At 46.1% G+C, this 15,192-nt stretch overlaps 1 protein-coding gene across 2 annotated transcripts in view; it reads left to right on the top strand.

Moving 5' to 3' along the window:
• Positions 1–15,192, top strand: part of LOC119957184 (cysteine-rich motor neuron 1 protein-like) — a 345,653-nt gene that overhangs the window by 229,052 nt on the left and 101,409 nt on the right. For both annotated transcript variants that reach the window (XM_038784996.1, XM_038784988.1), the window contains exon 4: positions 13,450–13,632. In XM_038784996.1, coding sequence (XP_038640924.1) covers positions 13,450–13,632 — 183 coding nt within the window. The remainder of the gene's footprint in view (positions 1–13,449; positions 13,633–15,192) is intronic.

The raw sequence follows: 15,192 nt of genomic DNA, 5'->3' as shown, positions 1-15,192 counted from the left end.
AGGCCAACAGTGTACAAAGATGGCACCTGAAGATATTTGGGTTTGGGAAGAATTGGAGCCATAGTACATTAGCCACCATACCTAAGACTGATGGTGCAAAATTCTGACAAGAAGCATGTATAGATGACCTTGCGTGTCTGTACTTATCTTTGCAATTTTCAGACAGAAGGAAGATGGAATAAAATACCTGGAGAGGTTATCAGAAAGACAGTAAACTTGGAATGGAAGATAGAAATGGGATGTCTGAGGTACTGAGAGATGTATGAGAAGCAAAAAGAATACGTGTATGAGAGGACTGCAGGAGAGCAGCAATGTGAGAGCGAGAAAATTTGCAATAAAAAATGGGAACCATTTACGTGATGGAATAAGTTGCTTATTTCTTGGACAAAACTTATAACCGAAGTAAAAATATCACATTATATTGTATTTCAATTTGTGCATGAGTTGCAAAAGGCTAGTATGCAGGTACAGCAAGTAATTAGGGAAACTAATAGCATGTTGTTACCCGGAATAGGAAGGTTGTCTCTGAGGAAAGGTTGGACAGGCTAGGCTTTCATCTGCCAGAGTTTAGAAGAGTAAGAGGCGACTTTGATTGAAACATACTGTGGTGAATGTAACATGATAATTCACACTATATCTTTGTAAGCGCAGTAGCGTTATCCGACCACTAGGGGGAGTAGCTCTGGGAATGCTCAGGAGCTTGTACAGGGCTCCACCCTTGGCTCCGCCCATGACTCCTGCCCCTAGTGCTGCTGTATAAATACCCTTGTCCAGAGTCAGCCTGCAGTTCACTGAGAGTTCATCAACGGGTAACAGGCTGGCTCTGTAGTAAGTCGATTAAAGCCTATATTCATATCGGAAACACGTGTCTGGTGAATTGATGGTTCCATCAATTTAATCGACTTAAGAACAGTCAAGATCGATCATGGAGGGCAGCACGGTGGCCTAGTGGTTAGCACAACCGCCTCACGGCGCTGAGGTCCCAGGTTCATCCCGGCTCTGGGTCACTGTCCGTGTGGAGTTTGCACATTCTCCCCGTGTCTGCGTGGGTTTTGCCCCCACAACCCAAAAATGTGCAGAGTAGGTGGATTGGCCACGCTAAATTGCCCCTTAATTGGAAAAAATAATTGGGTAATCTAAATTTATTTTTAAAAAAAGATCGATCATGGAATCAGCCCTCAAGCCTGGACGCCTGGAACTCGACCCGCAGGATGCAGAGGCAAAAGAAATCTTCTCCCACTGCCTGCGGTGCTTTAAGGCCTACCTGGCAGAAGCGAGCACAGCCGAAACAACAGAGGAACAGAAGTTAAGTCTACTGCACGCGAGGGTGAGCCACAGAATCTCTACGCGACTAAACTCGGCCTGTTCATATACTACAGCGCTAGCAGTACTCGATAAGATATATGTAAGGCCCATTAACGAAGTTTACGCACGCCATGTGTTCACGACTCGCCGCCAGCGGCCTACCGAATCACTCGCCGAATTTCTAAGGGAACTCAATAATTTGTCCAATGACTGTAATTATCAAGCGGTTACCGAGAACTTGCTGTACGCGAGGTTTTTGTAGCGGGCCTCAGGTCTAATTCTGTACGCCAACGACTGCTGGAAAAGGGGGCCCAAGACTTAGAAACGACTGTGGAAGCTGCGACCACGATGGAGGTCTCCTTCCGTAGCCTTAACTCGTTCCCCGCGGACCCCGTGACCCAATCATGGGCCCCCGACCAGCGAATCCCCCAGGCCTGTGCTACGCGGCCGCCCAGCCACCATGCTGCCCCAGCCAGCCACTATGCTGCTCCAGCCAGCCACTATGCTGCTCCAGCCTGCCATTTCTGCGACCTGCAGCAGCTGCGGGCGGAAAGGCCATTATGCAAGAGTGTGCCTCGCTAAAAGGGCCCCAGCTTCCAACTCCCCAGCGGCACGAAGTAATCGCTCCCCTCACCCGCAGGTCCGCGGTGCCTGAAACGCTGCGGCCTATGCCCCGACTCCACCCCCTCCAGCCACGTGCGATCCATGGGGGCCGCCATCTTGGCAAACCTCCACCACGCGGCCGGCCACGTGCGACTCATGGGGGCCGCCATCTTGGACGCCATCTTCCTCACCGCCCACTACGTGCGATCCACGGGCCCGACCTGCATCTCCGCGCTCGGACAACACATCGGAAGAATACGACTATGAACTCAGAGGGCAGTCATCACGGGGCCACTCCAGCATAGCTGATCGAGCCGCCGACTACCCGCAACTCAGCGCAGTCACTCTGGACCAATCACGCCCGAAGCATCTGCGAAATTCGATGGCAGAGGTCCAAATCAACGGGTACAAAATGCCATGCCTCTTCGACTCCGGGAGCACTGAGAGCTTCATACATCCAGACCTGGTAAGACGCTGTTCGCTCCCCGTTTTCCCTGTGCAGCAAACTATCTCGCTCGCTTCAGGCTCCCATTCGGTCCAGATCCAGGGGCGCACCGCCGCGACCCTCACAATCCGAGGGCCTAGCTACTCAAAATTCAAACTCTACGTTTTGCCCGACCTCTGCGCGCCACTCTTATCAGGCCTAGACTTTCAATGTAACCTCAAGAGCCTCACCCTCAGCTTCGGCGGGCCCCTGCCCCCACTCACTATCTGCAGCCACGCTACGCTGCGAATCCCCCCCCCCCTCTTCTCTTCGCCAATCTCACAAAGGACTGTAAACCCGTAGCCACTCGTAGCAGGCGGTATAGCCTGCAGGATAGGGTATTTATCAGAGCAGAGGTCCAAAGGCTTCTCAGTGAGGGGATTATAGAGGCCAGCAATAGTCCCTGGAGAGCTCAGTTGGTGGCCGTTAAGACCGGGGAAAAACTCCGCATGGTTGTTGACTATAGTCAGACCATAAATAGATTTACGCTCCTCGACGCGTATCCCCTCCCCAGGATTGCAGACATGGTAAACCAGATCGCCCAGTACCGGCTCTTTTCAATGGTGGATCTGAAGTCTGCATACCACCAGCTCCCAATCCGCCCGGAGGACCGCCACTACACGGCATTCGAGGTCGATGGCCGCCACTTCCATTTCCTCCGGGTCCCTTTCAGCGTCACTAATGGGGTCTCGGTGTTCCAACGAGCAATGGACCGAATGGTGGACCAGTACGGGCTGCGGGCCACGTTTCCGTACTTGGACAATGTCACCATCTGCGGCTATGACCAGCAGGACCACGACGCCAACCTCCACCGTTTTCTCCAAACGGCACAGAAACTGAATCTCACGTATAACAAGGAGAAATGCGTTTTCCGCACAACCAGACTAGCCATCCTCGGCTAGGTAGTGGAAAATGGAGTCCTGGGCCCCGACCCGGACCGTTAGAACTCCCCCATTGCCCCAAGGCCCTCAAACGGAGCTTGGGTTTCTTTTCCTACTACGCCCAGTGGGTCCCTCAATATGCGGACAAAGCCCGCCCACTCTTTAGGGCCACACGATTTCCCCTGTCAGCCGAGGCATGCCAGGCCTTCGATGGCATCAAGGAGGACATCGCCAAAGCGGTCATGCGGGCGGTGGATGAATCCACTCCATTTCAGGTAGAGAGCGACGCCTCAGAGGTAGCTCTTGCAGCCACTTTAAATCAGGCAGGGAGACCAGTCGCATTTTTCTCCCGTACCCTCTCCGCTTCAGAACTCCAACACTCCTCAGTCGAGAAAGAAGCACAAGCCATTGTGGAGGCTATCCGTTACTGGAGGCACTACCTCGTAGGTAGGAGGTTCACCCTCATCACCGATCAAAGATCGGTTGCCTTCATGTTCGACAACTCACAAAGGGGCAAAATTAAAAAAGACAAAATCCTGAGGTGGAGGATCGAACTCTCCACCTACAATTACGACATTAAGTATCGACCTGGGAAGCTCAACGAGCCTCCAGATGCCCTATCCCGCGGGACATGTGCCAGCGCGCAGATTGACCGATTGAAAGTCATCCACAATGACCTCTGCCACCTGGGGGTCACCCGGCTTGGCCACTACATCAGGGCCCGAAACCTGCCTTTCTCCAACGAGGAGGTAAAAGCGGTCACCAGGGACTGCCCGATCTGTGCGGAGTACAAACCGCACTTCTATAGACCAGACAGGGCCCACCTGGTCAAGGCTTCTAGGCCCTTTGAACGCCTCGCGATTGATTTCAAAGGGCCACTCCCCTCAACTAACAAGAACGTTTACTTTTTAAACGTCGTAGACGAGTTCTTCCGTTTCCCATTTGCTATCCCGTGCCCCGACTTGACCTCCCAAAGTCATTAGGGCCCTGCATGGCATCTTCACCCTGTTTGGTTTCCCCAGCTACGACACAGCGACTGGGGGTCCTTCATGAGCGACGAGCTGCGTCAGTACCTGCTCAACAAGGGCATTGCCTCGAGCAGGACTACCAGCTACAACCCCAGGGGGAACGGACAGGTGGAGAGGGAGAACGCAAGTCTGGAAGACCGTCCTACTGAACCTCCGGTCTAGAAAGCTCCAAGTCTCCCAGTGGCAGGAAGTCCTCCCAGATGCGCTTCACTCTATTAGGTCCCTTTTGTGCACAGCGACCAATCAGAACCCTCACGATAGGCTCTTCATTTTCTCCAGGGGCACTACCACGGGGGTCTCATTTCCGGCATGGCTGAGGACACCGGGCCCCGTACTTCTGAGGAAACACGTCAGGGCATACAATACTGACCGCCTTGTTGAAAAGGTACGCCTGCTCCACTCCAACCCCCAGTACGCATTCGTCGAGTTCTCTGACGGCCGTCAGGACACTGTATCTCTCCGGGATCTGGCACCCGCCGGATCCAGTGCCCCCTCTACCCCCACAGAAGGACCTCTCACCCTACACCCCATGCTGCCGCCCCCTCGCGCTCCCGAGCCCGCGAGCTCGCTCCACCAGTTCCGCGCACCCGTGCCAGCCAACCCCCAGCGCCCCCAGTCCCCGGTCGAACCAGGAGAGTATGAAGCTCGGATACAACCCTCCCTGGAGTCCCCCATCGTACCCCAGCACACAACATCCATCCAGCCACCGCAAGAGGCTGCAACCCCGGTGCTCCGCAGATCACAGTGGACAATTCGACCACCGGGCAGACTGACTTTGTAGACCACCACCCCCGCCGGACTTTATTTTTTTGCAGGGGGTGAATGTGGTGAATGTAACATGATAATTCACACTATATCTTTGTAAGCGCAGTAGCGTTATCCGACCACTAGGGGGAGTAGCTTTGGGAATGCTCAGGAGCTTGTACAGGGCTCCACCCTTGGCTCCGCCCACGACTCCTCCCCCTAGTGCTGCTGTATAAATACCCTTGTCCAGAGTCAGCCTGCGGTTCACTGAGAGTTCATCAACGGGTAACAGGCCGGCTCTGTAGTAAGTCGATTAAAGCCTATATTCATATCGGAAACACGTGTCTGGTGAATTGATGGTTCCATCACATACAAGATCCTGAGAGGTCTTGACAGGGTGGGTGTAGAGAGGATGTTTCCTCATGTGGGAATATCTAGAACTATGGGTCACTGTTTAAAAATAACGGGTCGCCCACTTAAGACGAGGAGAATTTTCTATCTGAATGCTCTGTAACTCTGTTTCTCAAAAGGCAGTAGAAGCAGAGCCTTTGAATATTTATACGGCTAGATAGGTTCTTGATAAGTATGGGGCTGAACAGTTGTTGGGGGGGGGGGGGTGAGAATGTGGAGAAATCCAATCAGCCACGATCTTATTGAATGGTGGAGTAGGCTGGAGGGGTAAAGTGACCTACTCCTTGGGCAACACGGTAGCATTATGGTTAGCACAATTGCTTCACAGCTCCAGGGTCCCAGGTTCGATTCCTGGCTTGGGTCACTGTCTGTGCAGAGTCTGCACGTTCTCCCCGTGTCTGCGTGGGTTTCCTCCGGGTGCTCCGGTTTCCTCCTGCAGTCCAAAGATGAGCAGGTTAGGTGGATTGGCCATGATAAATTGCCCTTAGTGTCCAAAATTGCCCTTAGTGTTGGGTGGGGTTACTTGGTTATGGAAATAGGGTGGAGGTGTGGGCTTGGGTAGGGTGCTCTTTCAAAGAGCCGGTGCAGACTCGATGTGCCGAATGGCCTCCTTCTGCACTGTAAATTCTATATCTATATCTAATTCAAATGTTTGTGTGTTTTTTCTGGTTTATCGTTTGAAAGGTTGGACTACCTTATGTTAGCATTTTGTTGATTTAGTCCGTGCAATATACAAATAATCATTGAGACCATTGTCAGCATTTATCTCAATTGAGGCTGTGAAGAACACAAAATTGAGGTCTGGTTTTGGAGGACCTTAACTACCTTTTTTGATCTGAATATCAGATTGATCAACACACACGCATCCTTGCAAATATGGTTGATCGGCAAGTTTAATGTCATATCTTAGTGTGAACCAGTTAAAAGTGAAGTGTGGCTATCTTTGGAAGCAGATATAGCGAGACTATTTGCCTTTGCAAAAAAAAAATATTTGTAATGAAACCAAGACTGGACTTTGATTCAAAATTTGCTATGAAAGCAATTAATTATTTTAATTTATATTTGTTCTTTTGCACTATTCCAAGTTGTCTCATACAGTTTCATTGTAAGAATATTTTTACTCTGCACTGGACTGTCTTTGATACATGTTTAATAAGAAAAAATAAATTGAATTGCAATGCAGAAACATTAATATCAAACTTAACTTTCCTCTTTCATCAACTGAGGTGTAGTCTCAAATCCTAATAGGGTTGTCACTGAACCTGTCTCGTATCTATAGAAGTTCACAATCTTGTATGTTGCCGCCCAGAGAAAATGCCACAGGCACTACTATATCTGTGGAGAATCCACCAGAGTGGACTTTCTAATTTTCCCTCTCCGTGCCCTTATCCCTGTGATGCCTCTGCCAGCATTTTGTTATGATCTCTAGAATATATATGTCTGCACCTGTTGTCAATGGATTTGCACCCTGCTCCATTTTCCGATCTGGCCGGAGCTGGTGCTCGGAAGTCCACTCATCTGAAGCAGGTGTGAGCTTTCTAAAGCTTTGTAAAGAAGACTGGAAAACACGCTGATGTGTTGGGTATGCTGGGTCTGCAAGGACTGCACTTACCATAGCAGTGAGAGAGACAGGCTACCAACACTTGTAGAAGTACAACTCTATTTTATTGAACTATGAGCTGTTAAACATACTTGCACTGTGGGTTGATGCTATGTTGAGTTGGTGGAGACCTGAGGCTAACCTGACCAGACTATTCTGCTAGCACATGGTGGATGTTCGTGTTGCTGATCGTCTGGCTGTCTCAGAGGCTGCATCCCCAGAGAGGGGGAAAACTAGTGCCCTCTGGCTTTATAGTGGCCGTGTCCTGTCTGGTGATTGGCTGCTGTGTTCTGTGTGTTGATTGGTCATTCAGTGTGTCAGTCAGTGTGTGTCTATGCAACATCATATACTTGTGTGTATATTGTGACACATGCAATTCTGTTTCCTAATTCATGGACGCCAAGTGCACAGAGCTGTCAGAAAAGTGTGACATTAAAAATAGAAACTTACATACATAAAAAAATAAAAGCAGGAGGAGGCCATTGTGCCCTTCGAGCCTGCTTCGCCATTCATTATGATCATGGATTATCCTGCCTTTCTGCTAATATCTCCATCTTATCTCTACTGTTGTTCTTACACAAAGGTTTTTTAAAATCAGATTATAGTCTTGCAAAAGAATTTCCTAATAAAGCAAACATTAACTATTAGTTTAACTATTCTATCTTTCACATGCATCAAATACATTACAGTCTGTTGCCATTGCAGTGACTTGAATGAATTAGTTTGTGGGTCTCCTTCCGTCTGCTTAACTTCCCCTTTTTCCAGGTGAGCTACATGTCATTGCACACACATACACACTTCACTATCGGTAAATGGGCAGTTTGCAGTGAAGATAACTATTGTGCGTTGTAGTATAACCTTGACATTACATGTTCTAAAGAAGAATACTACAAAATTATTGGTTTTAAAAAAAATTTTGAGTGCTCAATTCATTTTTTTCCAGTTAAGGGGCGATTTAGTGTCGCTGCGCATCTTTGGGTTGTGGGTGCGAAATCCACGCAAACTCGGGGAGAATGTGCAAACTCCACACGGACAGTGACCCAGAGCCGGGGTTCAAACCCAGGACCTCGGCGCCGCGAGGCAGCAGGGCCAACCCACTGCACCACCGTGCTGCCCACAAAATTATTGTTATAGATAAACCATAAAAATGTGCTGACCCTACAATTTCTGATTTGTATCACCATTTACCCGCATTAGCGCTATATCCCTTGATACCCTTACCTAACAAAAATATTATTTTGATACATCATTAAGTCAAGATGGTCCTTTCCTCCAGGGATCACGAAAAAATTAGAAATATTTTCAGTTCCATCACCCATAGAACTAGTCGGCATAAACACATCCAGTTCTGATCTAAAATGGCTACCAGAGTCCTTTTGTATGCTATACTACCATGACTTCCATGTTAAAAGGAACCAATTCCCTCAAAAATATGGGTGCTTTCGACACCCACTGGTAAACCTTTTTGAAAATGAAGTTGGTCACTATGTTTGGTATTAATGGGGGCACTAAGGCTATCGATCTCTTCTTGATTGAGTGATTGTGTGGGGAGGTTGGAGGGGGGTGTTTGAGGGGAGAGATAGGGAGGCAGGGGGGAGGTTAGAGGTAGGGTGGGGAGGTTGGAGGAGGAGAGTGGAGGGGGGTTGGAAGGGAGTTTCGAGTGGGGCTTGGGAAGGTTAGAGGCAGAGATTGGGTGGATTGCAGAGGCAAGATTGGGCGGTTTGGGGGAGATTGGAGCGGGTTTGGAGGGGACGATGAAAGGAGGGATATGGCTAAGTTGGAAAGGGTGTTTGGGTTGTTGGCATGAGAATGGGGCAGAGGCTGGGGAGAGTTCATTAACTAAAGAGTTGAATTGTTTATGTGAATGTGGGGAGTGGGAACCCAGTAGTAGCTACCAGTGCGCCAGCCACAGAGTCAGCAGTGGTAGAACCAAGGTTTTCCAAGGGAAATTTTGTGTGCCCTTTACCCCTTTACCTTCGCCCAGGCGCTCGCTTGCGCCGCTCTTCATTGCTGGCTGATGGATGCTGAGCGTCGCCCCGATATACTGAGGTTTCTGCATCAAATATAGCACATGTTGATTTTAAATAAAAATCAGTTTACTGGGTTAACTTAGCATATCATAATTCTTGTATGAATGTTAGCACAGTCTAGTATAAGAAAATCAAAATTAAAGTGTTTTTCAAAAAGCAAGAAATATGAATGATTTAAAGCTGCCTCCAGATACTTCAGTGGCAAGTTTCTAAATTGAATCTAATGCAAGGCTGTCTTATTTCCACCAAGGCAGATTTAGTGGTATATATTTTGCTGAAAGAAGACTCATTTATCAAAGCTTTTCATCTTGCACTCATTAGGACAATCGCAAGAATACCGAGAATTCAACAACTTTATTCTGTCTGAGAAGAGCGTCCCAATTAGTTGGCAAGTGGACTCTTAATTGGTAGAGGTGTTGCTATGCAAAATGCACCAGCTGATGGTGACCTGACAGTTGACTGCCAAACATTGTTTAAAAATTTAAACCAGGCAGCTTGACTCTGATTGGTCAAGGGCCTGAGGAAAGAAACAGCATGACCATCACTTATTTTGTTTGGCTGAAACAGGCGCAATGTGGGTATGTGTTCTTTCTGTCTGCAAAGAATTGCAGATCTGAGTTCACACCAGGCAAATAATAAAAGATGCTAAAATTAATCATCACCTGCTGGTTTTTCCCTGGAATAATGACATCTCCGACTCTGCTGCTTTCTGGTCATTAAAAATCAAATTGCTGATCTTTTTCCAGTCTTCATGCTCAGAACAAACACTTTGCTTTACACTGGGAGAATGAGGTTCCCTGTGTTGATGTTTATGTTTGCAAGTCTGTGCAGACTTGTCTTGCTTTTGTGTCGCAGAACTTCCACCCTTCATTTATTTTTATTGTTGAAAGGAAGGAGTAGAGCTGAAGGATGGTGTGGAACTCTTGAGAAAGGTGATGATGCTGTGGACTGACCTGATGCTATTGAAATAAGAGATTGAGTGCACACGAGGCAATACATGAAGATTGGAAATTGCTCAGAATACTCAAATAAAATGTGACAGAGATATTTGTGATCATAAATGAATCGTAAAAAGAAGCGGGGAGTAAATCTGACTGGAATTAATGTGGGTTGAGTTGGAACAGGGGACAAGTGTTCAGATAGGAAATATAGATGTGCAAAGGGGATCAGACAAATTCAGTCTTTGAGGCAGACACTCGGAAAGCCCCACCTAAATGTGGCTCCATAGTTGCAGATGTTTTGGGCCACTAGATAATGAGGCAATTCATTAACCGTAGGAGTAAAAGGATGAACACCAGAATACAGGACTTGAAGATCAAAGGAATCAATTAGGGATACGTGATAGCAACCCCATTTATATTTTTTTTCCTGTGGATATAAACATATTGACTTGCTAAGCTTTATTAGGCCAGTCACTGTAAAACTGCTTAGGTAGTGAAATATCTTGAAATAAAGTGCAACGTTAAACAGGTTTTTTTTTTCTGGTCACATGCCTGAGCTGAAAAGTTCAACAGTTCAATGTTGGGAAAGGTTTTAAATTTTTGTTCCATGAAAGGTGAAAAATAATTCCCTTCAGCGCTTGGTGCTAGCTTAATTGTGGCTGACAGGAAAAGGATCAGTGTTTTGATAATAAATGTCTGCTGTTCTTTTCTGACCAGTGTCGAGATCTTTTGTGTTGCCCTTTTTGAGCCCACTGCAGATTAAACCCACATGAATGCACTGACAGCAAGCTGACATCAAACGCCACTGGTTTTGGAAAAGGTGGTTTTCACTCGGCCTAGCTCAGGCACTCATCCACAAAAAAAAGCTTTCACTGCCGCGAATGCGGTGAGAAGAAAACTGAATAGAGCGAATTGACGGGTTCATCAAACATTTTGCACAGAATTAGGCAGTTCAAAAGAATTGTGAATTTTCCACTTCCCTGAGAACTGCCTGGAATTTGCACACCCAGGACTTTCTGATAATTACCATAACTTTTAATTTTTCATAGCATTTTGTCCGAGCCATGCTTGGAATATTTGTAACCTTCCATTTGTGCCTTTTGCATGCAGTTTGTCTTTGGCTGTTATGTAAAGAACCAGAATATGCAACAGTACTGGGCTATCTGTTCAATTCACGAGGCTCGATAGCTACAATGTGACATCTAATTTCTGTAAATTGATCTTGTTTATTGAAGTGCTTTGCTCAAAATGCAATAGCTGTTGCTATAAATCTATTTTTTAAATAAAAATTAAGAGTCAAAAATGCTGACAGTCTGAAACAGAAATTGATTCTGCACAAAATGCTTTATTATCTTTTCTCCACAACTGATTGACCTGTGTGTTACCAGCGCTATTCTTGTATAAAGCACACCAAAAAAGATTTCAACTGTTGTTGGAAGCCTGAAATACAGTTACAGAGAATTAGGATAACTTCACATTTCTCAGCTGGTTAAATCATTTTCGTCTGCTTCGATGCATTGCAGACAGAGCATGAGGTGGCGCAGTGGGTTGTACTGCTGCCTCACAGTGCCAGAGACCAGAGTTCAATTCCGGCTTTGAGTCACTATCTGTGTGGAGTTTGCATGTTTTCCTTGTCTGTGTGGGTTTCCTCTGGATGCTCTGGTTTCCTCCCACAATCCACAGATATGCAGGTTATGTGGATTGGCCATGTTAAATTCCCTCTTTGTGTCCAAAGGTTAGGTGGAGTTACAGGGCTGTGCGGGAATGGACGTAGCTAGGGTGCTCTTTCAAAGAGTCAGTGTAGACTCGACGGGCACTATAGGGATCCTATGATCTCCATGTTTATTATCATAGATCATAGAATGTACAGTGCAGAAGGAGGCCATTCAGCCCATCGAGTCTGCACCGGCTCTTGGAAAGAGCACCCTACCCAAGGTCAACACCTCCACCCTATCCCCATAACCCAGTAACCCCACCCAACACTAAGGGCAATTTTGGACACTAAGGGCAATTTATCATGGCCAATCCATCTAACCCGCACATCTTTGGACTGTGGGAGGAAACCGGAGCACCCGGAGGAAACCCACGCACACACGGGGAGGATGTGCAGACTCCGCACAGACAGTGACCCAAGCCGGAATCGAACCTGGGACCCTGGAGCTGTGAAGCGATTCTGCTATCCACAATGCTACTGTGCTGCCTTTTCTCATTTTCAAGTTTGGCGAGTAAGTTACAAAGTGCAGCCTTATCTTTGAGACCAGGTGTATATAGGTGATCAACAGTAAATTTGCTTTGCAAAGATGAACAAGCCACCTCTTGCATTGGTGTCTGGAGATGGCTTAAGAGTTATTTATCAGCAATATATTTGTGGGAATTAAATTCATTCCAAAAGCTTTTTCAGCTAATCAGAAGATGTGGTAAACCGGCATCTGCTCAACCCCGACCAACATTTCAACTTGGGTGTGAATATTGTAAATCTTCATTGCATGTGCCACAAAGCTAACATTCAATAAGGTGGAACTGTATGAATTGAGAAACATACACTGGTCAGTTCAAAACAGTCTACTTTAGGTTGCTTAAAAATAACTGGGTATTGAGTTCCATATCATTTCAAATGCTTGCACTGATTAGTCTCACTAGAAATTAGTTAGCTATTTTGTTTAGTGTCAGCCATGGCTCAGTTGGTAGCACACTCCCTTTTTGAGTCACGACATTCAAGTCCCATTCCAGGGACCTCTGAGCACAAAAAAACTTGAGGCTGGCAGCTCCATGCAGTACTGAGAGGGTGCTGTACTGTCAGCGGTGCTGTCTTTTGGATGACATATTAAATCAAGGGCCGAGCTGCCTGTTGGCGTGTATGTAAAGGATCCCGTGACACTCCTTTGGAGAAGAACAGGTGGAGTTATCCCTGGTGTCCTAGTCAATATCTATCCCTCAATCAGCATTATCGGGTCATTATCACATTGCTGTTTCAGGAGCTTGCTGTGCACCTGCTACATCATTGGTTGTAAGGCTCTTTGAGATGTGAGATGGCCTGTGGTCATGAGAGACGCTCTAAGGAAAAAGTCTCTGCCTATCCTTTTTTTTACAACAAACCACTTTTTGGACACAAATATTTTAGTTATGATGATAGCACAGGTTTCTAAGTTGGTTAGAATTTTGGGAAAGTTTCCTGTACAATTTGCCTGCTTAAGCTGCTCACTTAGCTGCGCAAAGCTACCGGTTTAGATTAGTGCTCTATAGGGGCAATCTGTAAAATGAACATGTTATAGACTGTATGTTGTTCAGTACTGGAGACCTCTGTTGGCCAGATACTGCATTTTAAATGAAATCCCCCCCCCCCCCATTCAGGATATTGTACTTGAGAGAAATTTGCAGATGCGCCCTTATCGTTCAAATGTTCTTGTTTTAATTTCTTTCAGAAACCATTCGCAAATGTGTGTACAATGGCACAGAGTATACAGATGGGGAGGTGTATCGCATGGAGGCTTGCTGGTTCTGTCGCTGCCGGGGTGGGATCTCATTATGTTCGAAAGCAGAATGTGGCGAGCTGAAATGTGAAAACTATTACATCCCTGAGGGAGAGTGCTGTCCCGTTTGTCAGGGTAAGTTTCCATTGACTGGAATGAAGGTTTGGATTATGCAGAGGTGCCTCCAGCTTTTTAAAAAAAATTAAGCAATAACGTGCTGTACTGTATGTCATGTTGAAATTACATTGCTCATATATGACTATTGTTTTCCACCGGCAATGGTTTAATGACATGGCCGCTGGCTATGGTTGTAGGTTGCAGATGGTATAATCCACTGAGGAACTTGAAATAATTTTGCATTACTGCATAATGCACAACTCTGACGGAGACCTTCAGACTGTATATTTGTTGATAAAAGAAAAGAGCAGTGTTATGTTTAGAGGGACAAATGTTTTCATATGGGAATGTGGGAAGCTTGCACAATAGAGAGAATAAGCTGATTCCTGTGAAATGATCATCTGCCATTGTGGCGCGAGGAATAGCAACATCAGACGGCTAGAATTTATGTTGCAATTACACCTCGGTCTTTAACTGTTTCCAAAGCAAACTTTAAACAAAATGTTTTGAAGTTGATGTATGCCTCAGAGGATGAGGAGGAATACCAGAGTTTATACCAAACCTTTGTGTCTTCAACATTTCAAATTCAATACCTGCAGCACCTAGATTTCATGCACTTAAATCGCGCTCTTTGTAGAAAAATGAATAGCCACATGTTCCTGCCCTATCATGGCAATATGAATATGTACATTAATGGAATGGCCCTGACCTGTGAACATGGAACGTCTGTTGGTAAAACTCCTTTAAGATGACAGGGATGAATGGTTCTTCAACGCAAGTTTTAAAAGTTTCCATGTTATTTTCCCCATAAGGTGGCAGCTTCTAATTTCTTTGAAAGGTTTATTTCATTGTCAGTCTTATTATCAGGTTCAGTGCACATGAATTCACTCTACAACTCATTGGTGGCTAACTGAGTTCCTAGTACATAGCAGCTCAGAGTACAATAAAAATATTGACTTTTTGTGCTGTAATGAACAATTGCATGAGCATGACCACAATTAATGATTTTTTAAAAATTATTCCTTTTTTTTAATTTTTCCAATTAAGGGGCAATTTAGTGTGGCCAATCCACTTGCCCTGCACACAGGGAGCATGTGCAAACTCCACACGGACAGTGACCTGAGATCGACCAGCGTCCGCGGCAACATGAAGCAGCGGTGCTAACCACTGTGTCACTGTGCCGCCAAATTATTTCTGTTGTATATATGTGCTATTTGGCATATTTTTTAACTCAATAGTTATAGGCTTTATTAATAAGGTTTGTTCTTAAATCATTTCCACTGAACAGAACAGAACAATGTATCAAGAGCACTTTGTGAGTTGGTTAGATTAGGGATAGTGGGTTGTCAGTCGTCCACCAGCCGGTGTCTGAATGCCCTTCAAGTCAATTCAAATCAAATGTGCTTATTTTTGTTAGTCTGCATGAAGTGTTCAAGCCAATCAGGAGTTACAATGTTACTGTAAGAAAATTGTACTGTTCTTTTGTGTAATATGCCTTTAAGGGATATCAGCATGACATCGCTAGAAGGGAAATGTATCCTGCGATCCAGTCTTAGTTTCACTTTTGCTTCCAGCAGA

The sequence above is a fragment of the Scyliorhinus canicula genome, chromosome 2, assembly GCF_902713615.1.
Source record: "Scyliorhinus canicula chromosome 2, sScyCan1.1, whole genome shotgun sequence".
In the NCBI taxonomy this organism is placed as follows: Eukaryota; Metazoa; Chordata; class Chondrichthyes; order Carcharhiniformes; family Scyliorhinidae; genus Scyliorhinus; species Scyliorhinus canicula.
Note: the sequence above shows the minus strand (reverse complement) of the source record. Positions and strands in the feature narration are given on the sequence as shown.